The sequence below is a fragment of the Anguilla anguilla genome, chromosome 14 (genome assembly GCF_013347855.1).
Source record: "Anguilla anguilla isolate fAngAng1 chromosome 14, fAngAng1.pri, whole genome shotgun sequence".
NCBI classification, from domain to species: Eukaryota; Metazoa; Chordata; class Actinopteri; order Anguilliformes; family Anguillidae; genus Anguilla; species Anguilla anguilla.
In genome coordinates, this window is record NC_049214.1 from 483,464 (window position 1) to 502,208 (window position 18,745).

Genomic DNA, 18,745 nt, shown 5'->3' on the forward strand with positions numbered 1-18,745 from the left:
GTGGTCTGGGGAGGTTTGATAAGACAAGACCTCCTGGCAGTGCAACACGAGCTCCTTGACCTGTTAGGCATAGCGAGGGCTCAGGTCTTTACCCAGGGACACCTGTTTGCGGTCAGGCTCTTTCGTTGGGGTGACGAACAGTGCAGCTGGAGAGGCCTCAGGGCCCTAAACCCATATTTTAAGGTTTATGTAGTTCACCTGCTGTGGTCTGCATCTTCCCAGGCTAGTCCCCCAGGTAGTTTATCTGACTGACCCTCTCCTGGATTGGGACAGGGTCCCTGCCAGGTAGTGGGCAGTAGGTACCAGTAGTAAAATTTGCATGAGATGCTTCATCCGCAACAGGCAACACAAGTCACATGTCAACGGAAGGATCATAATTATAACTGCAGAAGATACAGCTGAATTTCTGAAATATTTATAATATATTACTGTGCTAACAGATTAATCTTTTTCAGTTGTTAATGCTCAACACCAGTTATACTCCAATTTAGCCGCCAGTTCCCCATTATGATAGAGACATTAGTAAAAATTGGTTATATTTACAGATGATACAAAACTGTGGAATTAGGGAAAAGTTTGGAGTCTAGCATGTTAATCCAAGACTTAAACAGAATCCATATGTAACCCATAAGAAAGATTTTGCAGGAATTCATTTAACTAGCTAATTAAGTCGTTGAGATCCAAAACTGGAATTATAAACAGTTGCACTGGAATTGTGGGCATTGAATGGCTCCCAATCACCTAACTTAAACACCCTGACGACCACAACAGGTCCCTGTGTCTGCTGTGGACCCTGTGTCAACTGGATCCAAGTGCATGTTCCACCTGCGACATCATCTGCTACACTACATATTGTTGTCACTTAAAAAAAGTAAGCGTTGTCAATTTTTTTTCGTATAACGCCCAGCAGTTTAACTCAGTAGTTCAACACATCAGATAATTTATCCTAATGCCATGTTGTGACGAATATAGGCGTTGGAATAAATAACATTTTTACTTCGTCCAGAGACGTGAGTCTCTGGAAATAATTTCCACAGTTCCAGATTTCCATTCAAGCGACGACATACACTGTTGTAGCTATAAAAACCCGCTGAAAAGTAAACACGAAAAAATATTGTGAATCAATAATACTAATAATTCTTATTCTTATTATCATTTTCCCATAACAGAAACATGGTTTAATTTCATACCACCTTAAAACTGTCGTTGCTACGTGGAAGGAAAGGGCGGTACGTTGTGCTCTGAGGGGGGCGGACACTGACCGCCCAGCCGGATCTGTCTAAAACACCTACTTGTGTGAAAAGGCACCGCTGATTTCACAACATTAGCTGGCCAGTTAGCCAAGTTTGTTCCAGAGCTACCGCTGCAGCGTTAGCGGTTATGCGCCTTATAACTTATTGCACAGAATTAGCTAGCTAGCTAACCGGAAAGCCATTTGGAATAGAAAACAGAGACAAGTATAGTTTAGTATAGAAACCAGTTAGCTAGATATTCAATTTTGCAAATATGTCTGGAAGTCCAAAATTTGTAAGTCCCTTTCACAGACCCTACTGTATAGCAGCCGCTGCACCGGCAGGCAAAGCAAAGCTGACTCATCCTGGCAAAGCGATTTTAGCAGGTATGTTTTTCCCTTCTAGTTTTGCGACTGCACACATAGATACCCGTGTCACATTTACACAAGCCACATCCGCCTCAATTATGTCAGACCATTTCATTTGCTCGCTAATGTGCCTGTTATTGTAGGTTGTAATCATTCGTTGAATTGGGTGAGCAAAGCACACTATTTGTTGATGGAACCTACTGTTCTGTCAGCTGGCCATCCTACAGACTACAGCGACGAATTAATTTGTTGACTTCAGCAACTTCTTAACTTGTAAATTGCACACATCGCTAAACCGTATTGTTTCAACCACGGGTGTGTCAAACACACTAGATAACTACAAACGTATAAATCGCAGTACACAATATATAATGTGTACATACCTAGATTCTAAGACTGGAATGTACTAAAAGAACAAATAGTTTTCATTGCAGTTTAGTAGGCTATTGTATAATCGCGCGTTCCAACGTCAAGTTTGCAACCTTTAAAGGGTTTAAATGTGTCTACCGTACAGACTATAAGTTCATTCATAACTTGCAAATTGTTTTCCGATGGTCAGAATATTCTGAATGTCATTTGAATAAATTACACATCTGCCGTAAATATTCTAGGCGCCATCTCAAAACCTACTACCGGGTACAGGCAAGTATTGTGTGTGTTGGCATGTGGTGTTACTGGGTGCCTTCTTTATCTAACACCGTATTTCCTTAAAGCATACAGTATATGTGCTCCTTTCTTTTCATATGACCTGTGTTACCGCAACACCGCGCCTTAATCGGTCTTAACTGCATTCCAGTGCGTGTGGAAAGCTAAAGATATGGCGCATTGAATGAGTTGCCTACAGCAGGTTTTTTCCCTTTAGCCTAAGTTCGAATGGAGAATGCAGACCGCAGCATGTTGGTTTTAACGTGCGATAAGAACGGGTTTCAACAGTTTTAAAATTCAAACGCTGCATGCACTTCTAGGTCCTGAAAACTATTTTCCAACAGTTCGCAGACGTTGCTGTGCCTGTTCTGTTGTTGCAAATTAAGTGTGCAGTTTTGTTTGTGGAGTTTCAGTCATTACCTCACATGCAGGTAAAAAAGTATTTGGCTAATTCAGTATAGTGTCAAGCTATATTGCTGGGCCATTATACTGAATATTTAAACTTGAAAAGGTGCCATTTTAATGCTTGCATCAGCATGCAATTACACCATGGCATTTCATGTTTCTCACATTCATTCATAAATAAAATTGATAATGGTGAGTAATATGCACATAAAATTACAAAAAAAAAAAAAAATCTTTAACATATTTGTGGAGCTGCCACTTTTTGAAATGGTCATGACCTTGGTCTGTTACTTTGGGCCAGACTAGTCATAACTATGTTCCTGCACTACAATGAAGGTAGGCCTTTAGTAAGCCTTGGGTCAGAGTTGGAGGTAGGGCCTTGGGTTGTGTACGCGTGTGTATATGCCTGTGTGTGTGTGTTTTAACCTCAAGGTCAGTGTGATGTGGCACTTTGAACTTTGTGACTTTTAATCAGTGCTTGTTTTGTAATTGATCGCGGGCCCCTTCCTCTGCTCTAGAAAAAGTGTGTTGAAAATGGGTCCCCTGTGAGGTACATGAAGCTTGCAACTCGTACGTACATGGGCTGCTTCACTGATTGGGTCCTTTGGAGTGATGTCATCAATGTCATGTGACTGGGGGAAGGGCAAGTTGCCCCGGATCACATGCAGCCAGGGGAACGGGGTCATCAGGCTGGGCCTCTGTGGCAGGCCTGCTACTTCTCTCGGTTTCCATAGTTCTTACTAATCTGATGAGTCTGTCTACTCTACTTATGAATGAAAGTTGTCAGGGTGGGAATCATAGTCCACATTGATGTCATATTCGCGTTGTTGGTTGTTTGCATGTATGAATGCATACATGTATTGCATCTGAAGACGTGTAACTGCATTAACTGGCAATCATCTGAAGATTTTTTTGAGCTTCTGGATGAACTAGACCAGTGGCTCCCCACCTTGGTCCTGGTGGGGGCTGTGCAGGCTAGTGTTGCAGTCCCAGAACTTTTTTTATTAAGTTGTTAATTCTTCTTAATTAGGTGCTTCTCGTGTCTAGTGGGATTATTTACCCTCTTAAACCACATTATATCAGAAATAAGTAAGCATGCCATGTAGAATAAAAGTCCCATGTTCACGTGCTACTTATTGTGCTACATTGCCAACAATTACGGTGACTAAATTAACTAATCAATTTAAAGACCGATGTGAATCAGAAAGAGCAGTCCTGTCTGAGCATTAAATGGATTCCTTGTGTAAGTAGGACTGGTGGTTTGTGTGCCCTTTGAGTGGGTGATCTGGGCTAATTTGGGGAGGGGGGGGCTGATAATGACAGGGCGCTGCGTGATGACCCCCCTGCAGGGGATTGTGGGAAGGCGCTGTCATGGCCTGCCGATTGCGACACCCTCATGGCACACTGTGCTGGGACCGTTCTTACGTGCTGATGAACGACAGCGGTGAACCAGGAGACACAGAGTGCCCCTGGGGGGGGGGGGGGTGTGGACGGGGACAGTGTGTGCATACGTTGCCTATTTCAGCCAAACGTGTTCTGGCTCATGTTCTGTTTTTCTGTTGTTAAATGTGTGCATGATTTTTTTTTAACACAATGGCACTGCCGTTTTCTCCCAAATTAGTGTTTGTTCTGGCTCTCCATTTTTTAACACACACACACACACACACACACACACACACCATGTCAGTACCTGGCTGACCTCATCCCATCCTAGCCTCCCTAACCTTGTTCTGTCCAAACCTTGCTACCCTGCCTAATTGCCTAATCTTGTCTCGACCGAAACAGGTGTCATTTTCATAGTTAAAATAATGCAAACAGAGCAGAAACAGGGAGGCCAGGGACTGTGCCTCTGCTGGCCTGCTAACTGCCCGCTGTGAGCTCATGTAAATGATGCAGGAGCAGCGAACGGGTCTGAATACATGCAGTTATGCCGTCCCTGAGAGTGCGGGGGGGGGGGGGGACTGAGGACTGAGGAACATCAGCAGTCTGGATGTGTGCAGTCTGAGGGGTTGGGGGGGCTGGAGCCATTCATTAAAATGGCACATAAAACTGTCCATTTAAATCGGCTCTCCCTGTGCACCCCTCCCCTCCCTCCAAGGCCTTCCCAAGGCCCTCTTTTCCAGAAGTGGCCAGTTTTTACGTAGCCTCACCCCAGACTCCAGCGATTGGCAACATTTGGCGCACGCTTCTACATCACACCACCCGTTACTCTCAGTGGAGGTGGCGTCTGAGGAATGTTCCGGGCAAGACAAAGCCGACTTCTCCTCTTTGTGTGATCTGTCTGGGGCAGTGAGCTGTCATACAGCCATTTTGTTGCAGAGGCTGTTTTCTTGGTAGTTAAAGTGGACGAGATTGTGGAAGCTTGTGTACGTAAGGAAATGGTTGCAGAGCAGATTTCCTCCTAAGCTTTTGTCTTTCAGTTTGTCTTTCGTGTTGCAAGCTGTCCATAGAGAACACCACAGAGCCATTCAAATGAGAGCAGAAAGAGCACCAGAGAGCCAATGAAATGACAGCACAAAGAGCAGCGGACAGCCAGTCAAATAAACGCACAGAGTGCCTGAGAGCCAATCAAAGCAATAGGGTCATCTTGCGTGTGTAACGTTGGTGAAGGCTACTTTTAAACATATTTTAAAATCACATGAGAACTGCTGTGGGAAATCAGTACGTCAGCAGGCAGAGCCTTCGACGCCAGAGGATAAAATTATTTACTTATTTTAAAACATTTGTGAAGGCTTTCTTTGTACAAAAAAAAGAACATTCATCTGAATTTTATTTTTGATCATCATAATAATGTTTGAGTCTGAATGCTACCCCAGCTCTCAAAAAAAACAAAAAAAAAAAACATTGTTAGTACACAAGCACCTCTAAGTGGTGTCTAAGCATGTGGCAGATGTGTTTATGGGCCTGTCCCTGGAAGCAGTGCCAGTCATGCCCTGTACTGGAAGCAGTGCCAGTCATGCCCTGTGCTGGAAGCAGTGCCAGCCATGCCCTGTGCTGGAAGCAGTGCCAGTCATGCCCTGTGCTGGAAGCAGTGCCAGCCATGCCCTGTGCTGGAAGCAGTGCCAGTCATGCCCTGTGCTGGAAGCAGTGCCAGTCATGCCCTGTGCTGGAAGCAGTGCCAGCCATGCCCTGTGCTGGAAGCAGTGCCAGTCATGCCCTGTGCTGGAAGCAGTGCCAGTCATGCCCTGTGCTGGAAGCAGTGCCAGTCATGCCCTGTGCTGGGCACCTTGCTGCCGTCAGGCTTGGCCTTCTGTTCTGTGGCAAACGCGTCTCTGCTGTGATGCACTTTATGTGCAGTTTGAGAAGTCTGTCACTCTGTGTTTCTGTGCAATCTGTCACTCTCTGTTTCTGTGCAATCTGTCACTCTGTGTTTCTGTGCAGTCTGTCACTCTGTGTTTCTGTGCAGTCTGTCACTGTGTGTTTCTGTGCAGTCTGTCACTGTGTGTTTCTGTGCAGTCTGTCACTGTGTGCTGAGAAACATGCACATTGATGTAAGTAGTAATTGATTTGTTCTTTGCTTGGCTCCGCGGTGTTGAGATCTGTGCCGAGGTTTGGCAAGATTTGGCACTATTCCCATCACCGGATCTCATAAAAGCTGTACTCGCAGCGGATTGGTCTAGCCCAGGCGTGTCCAATCTTATCCAGGGCTGGCGTGGGTGCAGGTTTTACTTTTAGCCCAGCACTAAGACACCTGGTTCAACTAAATCACTGATCAGTCTCCAAACCTGCACCCACACCGGCCCTTTTTGGATAAGACTGGACACCCCTGGACTAGCCTCTGTGTAATGAAATGCAAAGTGTACTACAGTACAGCTGAACACAATACACTGCAGCACTGTACACTACACAACAACACAGTACACTGCTCTACAGTCTAATGTAACACACTACAATACTCTACACCACTACCAAACAATGTGCTACAATGAAAAAATCATGTTTTTACAATGAAAGAATTTTGTTCTGATGAATAGAGGCTGCTTTTTTAAAAGTGCTGGCCTCTGCTGAAGTTTGCTGCTGGTTGAGTGTTTCACATTATTATCCGGCTGAAGTGTAATTTGAGCCCGTAAGTCCAGAGGCTGCTGGGAGGTTCCAGAGGATCCGTCCCGCTGCTCGGGTGAAGAACGGAGGCGTGTGGCGTGTCTGGCGTGTGAGGTGTGAGGCGTGAGGCGTGTGAAGCATGTAGCGTGTGCGGCGTGTGCGGGGGTAAGGAGCACGCCTCCGTTCTTTATCCGAGCAGCACGCGTGGTCTCTGATTGGCTGCCAGGGAAACAGGCGCAGATTTCCATGGGGATTCCTGCTGTGATGACGGCGGTCACACTGACTAGACTGGGCGGGGGGGTGGGGCAGGGATGGGGGGATACAGTTGGTGCTTACACAGACGGGATTTAAACTGAAACCCCGGGGGAGGGAGGCCTAGCGATCTCCGACACACTGCAGACCAGCGCTCCACAGCGTCACGGCGATGGGTCACATGACTGTCTGAGCGCTGCAGTGACTCCGCCCGGTCCAGTTATAAACGGCTTAAAGCAGAGTCTGGCCACATCTCATCTCAGAACTGGCTGGCTGGATGTGTGCGCATTTAACAGAATGATGAGCGTTTCTACTGGGGCCTTGAACTACGTCCTGCAGAAAGCATCTGATTTAGATTTGAGGAAATGCATCAAAATGGCGCCCTTGGATGTATTACTGAAAATACTATGGGCACTGCAGTTAAAGTGAAGGAACTGCACAAGAAAAAGGTCTAGACTGTATGACACTGCTCTGCTCGCATTCGAGAAACTAATACAATCTTTTTTTTCGAAAAACGGTTTCTGTATTTCTGTGTTTTAAACTCTTGTGACTTTTAAAATGTGATTCTCACGTTTGAAGGATGAAGGAAACCCTTGTAGTGCTCTGTAACTGCAGGGCTGTATGAAGGCTGACTGATTTTAGTGCAGCGTGGTGTTCTCACAGTGCTAGCAGCCCCAGGGCTGATGGTGTGGTTTTGTTAGGCGTCCATTTTGTCTGTAAAACATGTCAAAGCTGTGTGCACCCGCCCACCACAGTGGCTCTGCTGAGCCATGACCTTTGACCTCCTGACACTGCCATGACCCCGCTTCATTTGACAATTCAGCAAGTTCCGTCAGCTCAGAAATATTTTGGTGGGTGGGTGGTATGTGACTGCAATGTCAATGTCCTGGTTTTTTTGCATGTTTGAATGTGCCTGAGGTTTGATGTGCTTGCCCAAAAGGTTTAGCATGTCTGTGTGGGGTGAAGTGCCTGCATGATTTCCAGCACGTTTTCTTTGTATGAATAAAAAGGAGCGGTGTTTAAATGCTGACCCATTACTCCTGCGCCACTTCAAAGAGCTGAGAGCAGCTTGTGTGAGCAGCCCGCTGCTCTCTGAACACAACAGTCCCCCAGCTGTAAGGGGCGTGTCTCCAGGAGGTGGTGTCACGCACAACCACCAGCAGCCAATCACAACCCTCCTCCCTGCCGGAGGCCATCGGCAGATGTGTCTAAAGGAGGAAACTGCTCATTCTTGCTGGAGTGTAGTCTGTCTGTGCAATGGTCTAACTGAGAAACTTTTCCCCACAGTCACTACAGCTTTATATATATTTTTTGGAATTTTGACTTGGTGTTCTAGAACTCCACTGCTTTCAGTCACCAGAAGTGATTGTTACATCAGCATTAGAATGTTCAGTTAATAACATTCTATTCATATACTTATGGTCTAAGACCTTAAAGGGTTAAAGCTTTCAGAACTGCCAACAGAGACCAGCATTGCAAGTGTAGGGTTCATACAAGTGTGTACATAGTGTACTGTTGTACAGTGAGCCCAAACGTTATTGTCACCCTCAATAAACATGAGGCTGTATAAAGTTACACAGGTAATGAGCCATGTTGTAGGCTCAAAAATGGGGCTGCCCTCTTCAGTTCAGACCACACTCAGCATCTGTGAGTGCTCAGATTAAAGAGCCCCCCCCCTCTGTTCTGCAGGTGGGATCGCGGGAGGCATCGAGATCTGCATCACCTTCCCCACGGAGTACGTGAAGACCCAGCTGCAGCTGGACGAGAGGGCCAACCCGCCACGCTACAGAGGCATCGGTGTGTGTGTCCGCCACGGCGCTTTCAGCCCTCCACAGCACAAATACACGCACGCACGCACGCACGCACGCACGCACGCACGCACGCACGCACGCACGCACGCACGCACGCACGCACGCACGCAGGTGTCCGGGGAAACCGTGTCCGGGGAAACGAAGCCTTGCACATGCACTTTGAAACATGGCCGTCTGCCAGTAAACATGTTTGTTTGCGTAAGAGTCGGCACCGTCAGTCCCGGCCAGGCCCTGGACTCCGGACGCTGGGTAATGTGCACTCCTCGCTCGCGCTCAGGGACGGAGCGTTCTCATGGTGAAATCCACCGCCGTTGCCAGGGGAGCGGTATCTGCTCGTTCTTGCGACCCGCGTGGCCCCTCCCACGCACACTCACAAGGCTTGCAGGGCCTTGATTGGCTAATTACAGCAGGACTATGATTGGCTAATTACAGCAGCACTATTACTGGCTAATTACAGGAGGAGTATGATTGGCTAATTACAGTGGCCCCGATTGGATAATTACAGCAGAACCCCCACAGGCCCTGATTGGCTAATTACGAGTTACGAAGCAGAAAGTGAGCACTGAACAGAAGTCACAGGCACAAAGGGGCAGGTCTCGGGGCTAACGCTAAAGAATGTCATGGTGTTTGATAGAAAGAAGGGTCATAATGCAAAACAGTCAAGAGGCCATATATAAGTGTGCTTTAACATGGACTGTATGTTCTGTAATAAGGTGCACTGTGCTCGAATAACACTGTGCTGTAATAATTAGGATAACGCTGTGCTGTAATAATACTGTGCTAATAACGCTGTGCTGTAGTCACGCTGTGCTGTAATAATACTGTGCCAATAATGCTGTGCTGTAGAAACACTGTGCTGTAGAAACACTGTGCTGTAGTAACACTGTGCTGTAATAACACTGTGCTATAATAACTGTGCTGTAATAACGCTCTTCTCCCTGCAGGGGACTGTGTGAAGCAGACTGTGCAGGGTCATGGTGTGGGTGGGCTGTACAGAGGCCTCAGCTCACTGCTCTATGGCTCCATTCCCAAAGCCGCTGTTCGGTGAGTACCCCCACCCCCCCCGTCCCGTCCCGTCCCGTCCTGTGACCCTGTCCGTGGCGCTAATGTCACCCTGTCCTGCACCGTTCGTCCTGGTGGCCGAGGCGAGTGATTTTTGGTGCACGTTGTGAAATGACTTAATGTCCTGTGCGGGTTTATTATTATTGAAAGCTGTGGATGTGCGCACGCTTTGTGCCTTTCCCCAGTCCTGTCAGCTCAGAGTCCAGAGGGAGTGATAACCTTCCCACGCTGCCCTGCTCTGCTCTGCGGCCTCAGGGTGGGGCATCCGTGTGCGACGCACGGACCGCGTTCACGTCCTACGTGTCATACACCAGGAGCAAATGTTAGCTATGCTGCTGGAGCGCTCTGGAACGAGGGCTGGAGGATCATACTCTCCCTCTCAGAGCAGCAGTTAAAAGCGCTTACAAACGGCCGGTGTTCTCCTCACGCGTTAATCACCAGGCTTCTCAGGGAAACCCTGTCATTTCAGCCTGTGCCTGAAGGCACACGGCCTGTCACAGCGTGTCAGGAGTCACAGGCAGAGAGGCTGCTAGGACTCCAGACACTTCCTGTTTTCTTCACACACTTCCTGTTGGTTGCGTGAGTAAATTCCTGCAGGACCCAATGTGTGAAGTCTGGGCTGAGCACACCTGCTCCCGGCTCACCTGATCCCAGCTCACCTGCTCTGCCAGTCCTGCCTTTTGGCTCTGAGGCAAACAGAACACAGAACATCCATCCTGCACTCAGCCACGCCCCTTAAAGGCTCAGCCACGCCCCTTAAAGGGACAGTTCCCCCAAAAATAAAATAAAGCTACATCTCCGCTTACCCACTGTGCTAACTATCCATCCAGATAGTTTTGCTGAGTTTCGTGTTTTATGGATATCTGCTGCAGCGCACCTCAGCGGTGCCAGTGTCTGTGTGGCTCTGTGTCTGTCTGCACAGTCTGAGTTTAAAGAGCCCGTCCAGTTTAACCAGACCAGGTCAAAACCTAGTATATGGCTGGACCTGACACACATGATCTGGCCGACCAATGGTGTAACTTCATAACTCACTCGGTCTCAGACATTCGCGTTTGTAGGGCTGGCCCTGCTGTTGCGGTCCAGCCAAAAAATAAAATAAAAACACATTGAAAACTCGTAGACTCATCTCATAATGCTGAACTTGGTTGATACAGACAGTTACGTGCCAGACACCCCTGTGAACCTGATTTTTAAAAATAGTAATGGTCAGGTATAATTTGGTGGAAGGTGGATGCAAATATTTATAAAGTGCCTGTATGAAAAGTGTCTTTATTTTGCCTTTACAACTTTATAGCAATTTGAAAGAGGAGCAAAGTACCTTTTCACGAGTGACCTATAAATATACTTAATCGCACCCTTGCTCTGTTAAAAATAAAAAATACAAAATACCATATAATCTGTAGTTCCTGACTGGACCTTGGGTGCAGTATGCCAGCCTGTGCAGTGCATTATGGGAGCTGTTGCCAGTTCCATACTGTATGCAGCAGGTCTGTAGAGGGGTCTGTACTAACCTTTGCCCGTTCTCCTGCAGGTTTGGCATGTTTGAGTTCCTTAGCAACAAGATGCGGGACGAGTCGGGGAAGCTGGACAGCACGCAAGGGCTGATCTGTGGGCTGGGGGCGGGCGTGGCCGAGGCTGTCCTGGTGGTCTGCCCCATGGAGACCGTGAAGGTGGGCGGGGCTGGGGGCGGGCGTGGCCGAGGCAGTGGTGGTGGTCTGTCCCGTGGAGACCGTGAAGGTGGGCGGGGCTGGGGGCGGGCGTGGCAGAGGCAGTGGTGGTAGTCTGTCCCGTGGAGACCGTGAAGGTGGGCGGGGCTGGGGGCGGGCGTGGCCGAGGCAGTGGTGGTGGTCTGTCCCGTGGAGACCGTGAAGGTGGGCGGGGCTGGGGGCGGGCGTGGCCGAGGCAGTGGTCTGTCCCGTGGAGACCGTGAAGGTAGGCGGGGCTGGGGGCGGGTGTGGCCGAGGCAGTGGTGGTGGTCTGTCCCGTGGAGACTGTGAAGGTTGGGTACTAAAAGCACAAAACAAAACCATAATAATAGTCTTTTTACTATACTTTAAATAGCACCTAAATGTATCTGTACCCTGCAGTTAAAATTGTGGATGCCACACAGAAGTGTAAAACTAGACTAAATATAACAAGGTAAACAACCCATATTAAATAATATGCTAATAGATATTTTGACTGTGTACATATGAAATGTGTGTGTGAACATATTGCTGTATTTTGTAACACTGTAATTAGTGAACCTGCTGTAATGCCAACCCTTCCTTCGCTGGATGGGCGTGCTCACATGGGCATAGCGAGGGCTTAATTAGAGCCTGTCACACTGAGCTCCAGCGAGGGCGCATACTAAAAATATGGAGCCGCCATGGCGTCTTCTGACCCCTCCTCCCTTCTATTTCCACCGCTTTGGAAAAAAAAGCAAAACACATGAAAGGGTTAGGCCCTGCCCACTGTTTTTTGGGAGATGTGTGTTCCATGTGTTAAATCTAAATCGTTCCTGAGTTTCTGGACGAGACCATAAGAAGGCGGTGAAACTGTCCAGTGACCGGTTTGCGTTTAGAGAGGCGGAGCCTTCTGTGCTCAGCACATGCTCTGTTTGGGTTTTAACTGCTGTTTATTTAAATGTGGAGAAAGCATGCCGGTTTGTCTGATCTGAAAAGATTCATAAGTAATACTGTGTGCATTCTCCATCTGCAGGTGAAGTTTATCCATGACCAGACCTCTGGGAACCCCAAGTACAGGGGCTTCTTCCACGGAGTGAGAGAGATCGTCAGAACCCAAGGTGAGGAGAGACCCTCTGCCCTCTGGTGGCCGTTGGCAGTAGTACATGTACACGGGAGGATGTGCCTCTCAGGTGTGCGGGAGGGAGGATTTGCCTCTCAGGTGTGCGGGAGGGGGGATGTGTGCGGGAGGGAGGGTGTGCGGATGTTGAACGGTGGCTGATTTCTCCCAGGCCTGCGGGGGACGTATCAGGGGCTGACAGCGACGGTGCTGAAGCAGGGCTCCAACCAGGCCATCCGCTTCTTCGTGATGACCTCACTCAGGAACTGGTACAAAGGTCTGTGCATTTATCTTGTAAAGCTACTACCTCTGTCCTTCATGCAAGAAAAGCACAAATAAAATGGCTGCTGTTGTTTTAAACTCCACCTCCAGGGGATAACCCGAACAAGGCCATTAACCCGCTGATAACAGGGCTGTTCGGTGCCATCGCTGGGGCTGCCAGCGTGTTCGGGAACACCCCCCTGGATGTGATTAAGACCCGGATGCAGGTATGACACCCCGGCCAAGGGAAAGCCAAACCTGAAGTGCAACTGGACAGCATGTTAAACTCAGAAATTCCACAGGTCGATATATCAGATAATGTGTTTGATTCCAAATTCCATTGCAGTGAAATCACATATTTTGAAACGCATGTTTTCATTACAGTTGATGAAGGTAGTAAATTTGCCTCGGGGTAATTTCCCTCAGTGTGGGGCACTTAAACTGCGTAATCTCAGCCAATAAGACATTATCCTGCTCTTACAACAGCTTAACAATAAAAAGCATAAGGCAATCAAAGCATGCATTTCCAAATGTATGTGCGCTTATGCTGTTCATATTAGATGAAGAAATGTGCTCTATTTTAATGTGTTTTTTCTTTTTTACACACTGTATTATAAATTAATAAATGGAGCTAAGTTCTAGCACAGTAGTACATGCATAGTCTTAATGAGAAAATAAAAAAATATGGGATAGACATGTATTCAATGAGTAGCCTATTCGATCATTCCATTACTCACACATCTAAAATGTGATGCGATTAATTTAGTAAGAGCAAAGGTTACATTACGGTTATATTTTTTCTAAAGGTTTAAGAATTTGCTGGCAAGTACTCTTCCCTGATAAACATTCTCACCTCTAGTTAAAGATCTGGTGTCTGATCCTGGGTCTGTCCTGTTCCCCCCTGCAGGGTCTGGAAGCTCACAAATACAAAAGCACCGTCGACTGCGCGGTAAAGATCATGAAGCACGAGGGACCAACTGCGTAAGTTACCGTGGAAACCCACACCTCCACTTTCCTCTTTCCCATAATAATAATGACTCATAACCATCTGTGCAGGGCTTCTCTTACATGGCCTGTAAGCACAAATACGACTCACACACCTGACTACTGAAACCTTGCTTTGCCCTTCCTCCAGTTCTCATTTTTTGGTGATGGGAGCTTCTTGTATCACCACTGGGAAAATACAACATAATTTGCCATCCTACCAGATGCACTGACTGACCTCTCCTCTGCTTCTCCTCTGCAGATTCTACAAGGGCACAGTGCCACGTTTGGGCCGGGTGTGCTTGGACGTCGCCATAGTGTTTATAATCTACGACGAGGTGGTGAAAGTTCTGAACAAGGTCTGGAAGACTGAGTGAGGAGGATGGCTACGTGATTGGCTAAGGCCAGAAAATGACCCTGTGACATCACTCTGGGAATTAAAGGGGTGGGGAAAAAATGTTTGCCAAAGTCACTGGTTTTGTATCCATTAACAGATATTAATGCTTTTTCTATGTGTTAATACGCCTTATTTTAAAATATGACATTTCTATGAATGTGAAATATAGGGGCTTATTTCAGCTGAAATGGACGTTCCGTTTTCCCTTTGCTGACCTCATAAGATGTAAGTAACTCAGTTCTGTAAATGGACTGTTAGTCCTTTTCACAGTCCAGACAGATATTTTGTGCAACTTGTCACCTGACAATAATACCAAAATGTCATGTGAAGTAGGTTTCCTTACTGCACAAAAAGCCCTACATCTATCAACAGTTTCTTCGTAAGCTTCAATTGTTTGCTTGCTACGAGAACACAAATGCCAAAAAAATCTTTTGAAAATTTATTTTTCTTAATTTTTTTTGTTGCTGCTGCTGTTTTGACTGCCCATGTGGATGCAAACATTTCCAGTTTTTTTCCCCCGAAAACAAATTTATTTACTTTTTGCAGTAACATTTTACTTTGCACTCTTTGGCTCCCTCCTACCTCAGTACTTCAGAACGCCTTAACACATTAAATACCCCAACACACTGCCCTTCACATGCCTTAACACACTGAATACCCCCAACACACTGCCCTTCAGAACGCCTTAACACATTAAACACCCCAACACACTGCCCTTCACACACCTTAACACACTGAATACCCCCAACACACTGCCCTTCAGAACGCCTTAACACATTAAATACCAAACACAATGCCCTTCAGAACGCCTTAACACATTAAATACCCCAACATAATGTCCTTCAGAACGCCTAACACATTACATACCCCAACACAATGTCCTTCAGAACGCCTAACACATTATATACCCCAACACAATGTCCTTCAGACCGCCTAACACATTATATACCCCAACACAATGTACCCCAACGTGCCGATTTAAGCAGCTCAGTTTATTTTGTTCCCCTCTTCCATTGTGAGCAGGTCAGTGCAGTTGTACTATAACTGCTGTAATGTTCAGCCATTTGATGTTGTGTTTATCATCCATTTAGCCAAATTTGTTTGACTAATATAATACATTCATATTTTAATCAACTTTTCAAAATGGTGTTTAATGTATTTACAGAAATGAATTCTATTGCTATTAAATAATTTGTTTTAGACACTACAGACCAGTGCAAATGCTTACTACAGTTTAGTGAAGATGTGAAAGATGCACCTCATAGTGGGCCTGGTCTGTGTTAGTAATCTGTTTTAACTACGAGCTTCTGTGCTCTGCAGTAACTCTACTCATTTTAATAACTGCCTTTGCCTTCAGTGCCTTCAGGTTGGATTCTGTGTGTTTTTATTATCTTGAAAGATGAAAATGATATTTGTAGGGACAAACGGAGGCCATGTCAGAATGTTGTCTTTGCTGGTTGCTGTGGATCTTACACAGGGCTCCTCCACCTGCCCGCTGTACCCTCAGCCTGCCCGCTGTACCCTCAGCCAGCCCGCTGTACCCTAAGCCTGCCAGCTGTACCCTCCGCCTGCCCGCTGTACCCTCAGCGTGCCCGCTGTACCCTCAGCGTGCCCGCTGTACCCTAAGCCTGCCCGCTGTACCCTCAGCCTCATGAGCAGCTCTATGACAGCATCTCAGTCCTGTTTGACCTGCTCATGAGCGGCTCTCCCTGTTGCTTTTATCCCTGGGACCTCCCCTGCCTAACATCCCTGCGCGACCTTCACGCGCAGACCTCCTGTCGGCCGGCCTGCTGTACTCTGCTCCTCACTGCCTGTACTGGGGCCGTGTCTCTGGGTCATAAGCTCTGCTCTGTAGATTACAGTATGTCCCAGTAGCAGCCTGTGAGCGCCAGTGAGCTGGGATTTAGGGAGCAGCGTCATGTGACACGAGCCATGCTTCAGCCATGGTTCAGATTCACACTAATGGAACACTGGTGATTTTTTTATAATGAAAAGTAATATGTATTTTCCTTCTCAGACAGTTTGGCAGGTTCAGATTTCACTAAAAGGAAAGCTGCCAGACTGGGACCATTCGTATAGTTTTGGCTGAACGCACACCTTCCCCTCTGCTTTAGATCTGCTATACTGTCACTGCACCCAACCGCTATTAAAGCTGGTCAGAGCCACACCTGTCTAATCTGCAAGTACACGACAAAACAAACTCACTCTTCGCTCTTGCTGAGAATTCCATTTTTTATTTTTTTTTATTTTTTATTTTTTTTAAACAGAATATTGTGAGACAGAACTGGAAAAAAATGTATGCTTCTCGTAATGTGTTCATATTTTTAAATGAAAACATTTCTATGACTGTGAAATACAGGGGCAGAAACAGCCAGTATGTCCAGTTTTGTAATGCTAAAACAAACTGGGTTTGTGAAGAAAAAGCACAACGCTTGCATTTACTTGCAGGTCGGAGTTGAGGACAGATACTGCCGTCATTCTGGCTTCTGACACCCCTGTGCATGCAGAGTGGTCTGGTTTCCAGGGCAGCCAGTGAGTGACCTGATTGGTTAAATTACGGCACTTATCATCACTTATGGCTCCGCCCTAGAACATTAGCATTAAGTGCATAATGTTGCAAATCGTTTGTGCAGTTAGGCATCCCTGTTGTGTGATACTTTAACATTAAAGATGGAAAAAACGCACACATGTACACCCCAACCTCGGTACCCTCTGCAACGGAATCGACATTTATATCCACGTACAACCTGAAGGCGAGTCTGTGAAAAACACCACTTTTACGTTGTATGAAGTAAAAAGGAGATGGCCTGATGTGCCTGTGTGTACGAATGATATGGGAGTGTGTGTGTGTGACTCTGCAGGTATCATCCTCAGGTGTGGTGCTGTGTCAAATGCAGTGTGCCTTAAGATCATGGTGAATGTCAAAAAGTAAAAAATTCTAACTTTGTTCTTAATCCAATAAATTAAGCTGAAACCCTGATGTAATAAATGCCTACTTCTTGTGAATGGAACATACATTTGTGACCTGTAAAGATGAAACACCACCACTAGGGGGAGACTTTGCATGAAACCCAGATTGTCCTAAAACAAGTGATGGGAGGTTTCGCGAACCCCATAATAGGCGGAGCTACAACAAGCTGTTAATCACTGACCTGTCAGATCAAATCTGAAGGCTTAGAACATAAGAGCAGTATAAAACCAGGCAGGGTGATAAGAGGCTGTTTTGTGGGCTGGCAGAAAAGGACCACATGCAGCTTGTCTAAGAAACGTACTCGCTCACTCTGTAGGCACCAGACAGGTGTACCTCAGACAGGTACAGAGATGCCCTTCTGCGCTCCACACAGCTGGTATTTGAGCCTGAACGAGTCTGCACATGCTCCCCTGACCTCTCTGACTGACAGGGTGTCGGCGCCCACAGACTGTCGCTCAGATCACAGGTCCAGCCCACAGTAACGTTCGGTCTTCACCACGTCTGCAGCCCTGTGCATCGCTGTTTCGAGGGGCAGGCTGTTCCCGTTTAACGAGCAGGTGTACCTAATAAAGCGGCCTACGAGCACACTCAATATTTCAAATTGAACAACAGCCGTGTCATTCTAGTACTTGCTACACGTGGTAAATATGTTCTTAACAATATTTTAAAATGGAACAAAGTCCTTATTACAAACATTAAATACCTGCCCAGGAAATGCACTTTGCCTGGTGCTTTAGTACCCTAATGGAACAGCGTTGCCCTAAGTTAACAAAATGTCCGGGGGGGGGTGAAAGTTAAATAAATTATCACTGATACATAATCAGAGGTCCCAAATAATCCAAGAAATAGGGCAGAATAATTTATTCAACGTAAAATCAAAATGCGTGCAGTAGAGGGTTATTAAAATGGTTTTTGTATTGCCAAATAATCCACAAAACAACGATAATCAATGTTTTAAATTTATTAGTATTACAATTGATAAAGGAAAATTGTCTATATCATTGGAAATGAAGGGTATCCAGGTGGGGTTGCATCCCAGAAGTTTTTGTTAAGAGCAGATGAGTCAGCTACACTTTCCCAGCATAAAAGGCCAGGTGATTACACACCCGGGTTCTTGGGTCTAAACTGGGTTCTTATGGTAGGGTGAAAGTAAAACCCTACAGACCCTGTGGGCCCCCAGGACCAGGATTGGGGACCCTGACCCTAGTGATGCTATTGGTGGGATTCTTGGCGTGATAATATTTCTACCCAAGTTAACTTCTAACTTCTACCTCTATGCTCCGTACCTTTAAAATATTGCTGTGATTTGCAAAAAATATTGCCTACAACTTGTAGGCAATAAAAACATTAATCTCGTTACCTAAGTCTACTTCAGCGTGCCAACAGCAGCAACTGCTGAGTCCGGGCGCTGGGAGACAGCAGTCGGACTCTAATGATTAATGCACAGCCGGCGAGCCGCCATCGGGCCGGGGGCGGTGCCAACGGTCGGCCCGGCAGCGCGCTGCAGATCAGCACTACCGCCAGCCTCATCC

The 18,745-nt window shown here is 46.7% G+C and overlaps 1 protein-coding gene across 1 annotated transcript; it reads left to right on the top strand.

The window, feature by feature from the left end:
- The first annotated feature begins 1,284 nt into the window (after positions 1 to 1,284).
- LOC118212531 (tricarboxylate transport protein B, mitochondrial) lies at positions 1,285 to 17,222 on the top strand. The gene is made up of 9 exons (XM_035390481.1): positions 1,285 to 1,618; positions 8,633 to 8,740; positions 9,699 to 9,798; positions 11,348 to 11,486; positions 12,517 to 12,601; positions 12,773 to 12,877; positions 12,973 to 13,088; positions 13,769 to 13,842; positions 14,108 to 17,222. The coding sequence occupies exons 1-9, from the start codon at positions 1,507 to 1,509 to the stop codon at positions 14,220 to 14,222; spliced, it is 954 nt and encodes a 317-aa protein (XP_035246372.1). The 5' UTR covers positions 1,285 to 1,506; the 3' UTR covers positions 14,223 to 17,222.
- Positions 17,223 to 18,745: the final 1,523 nt, after the last annotated feature.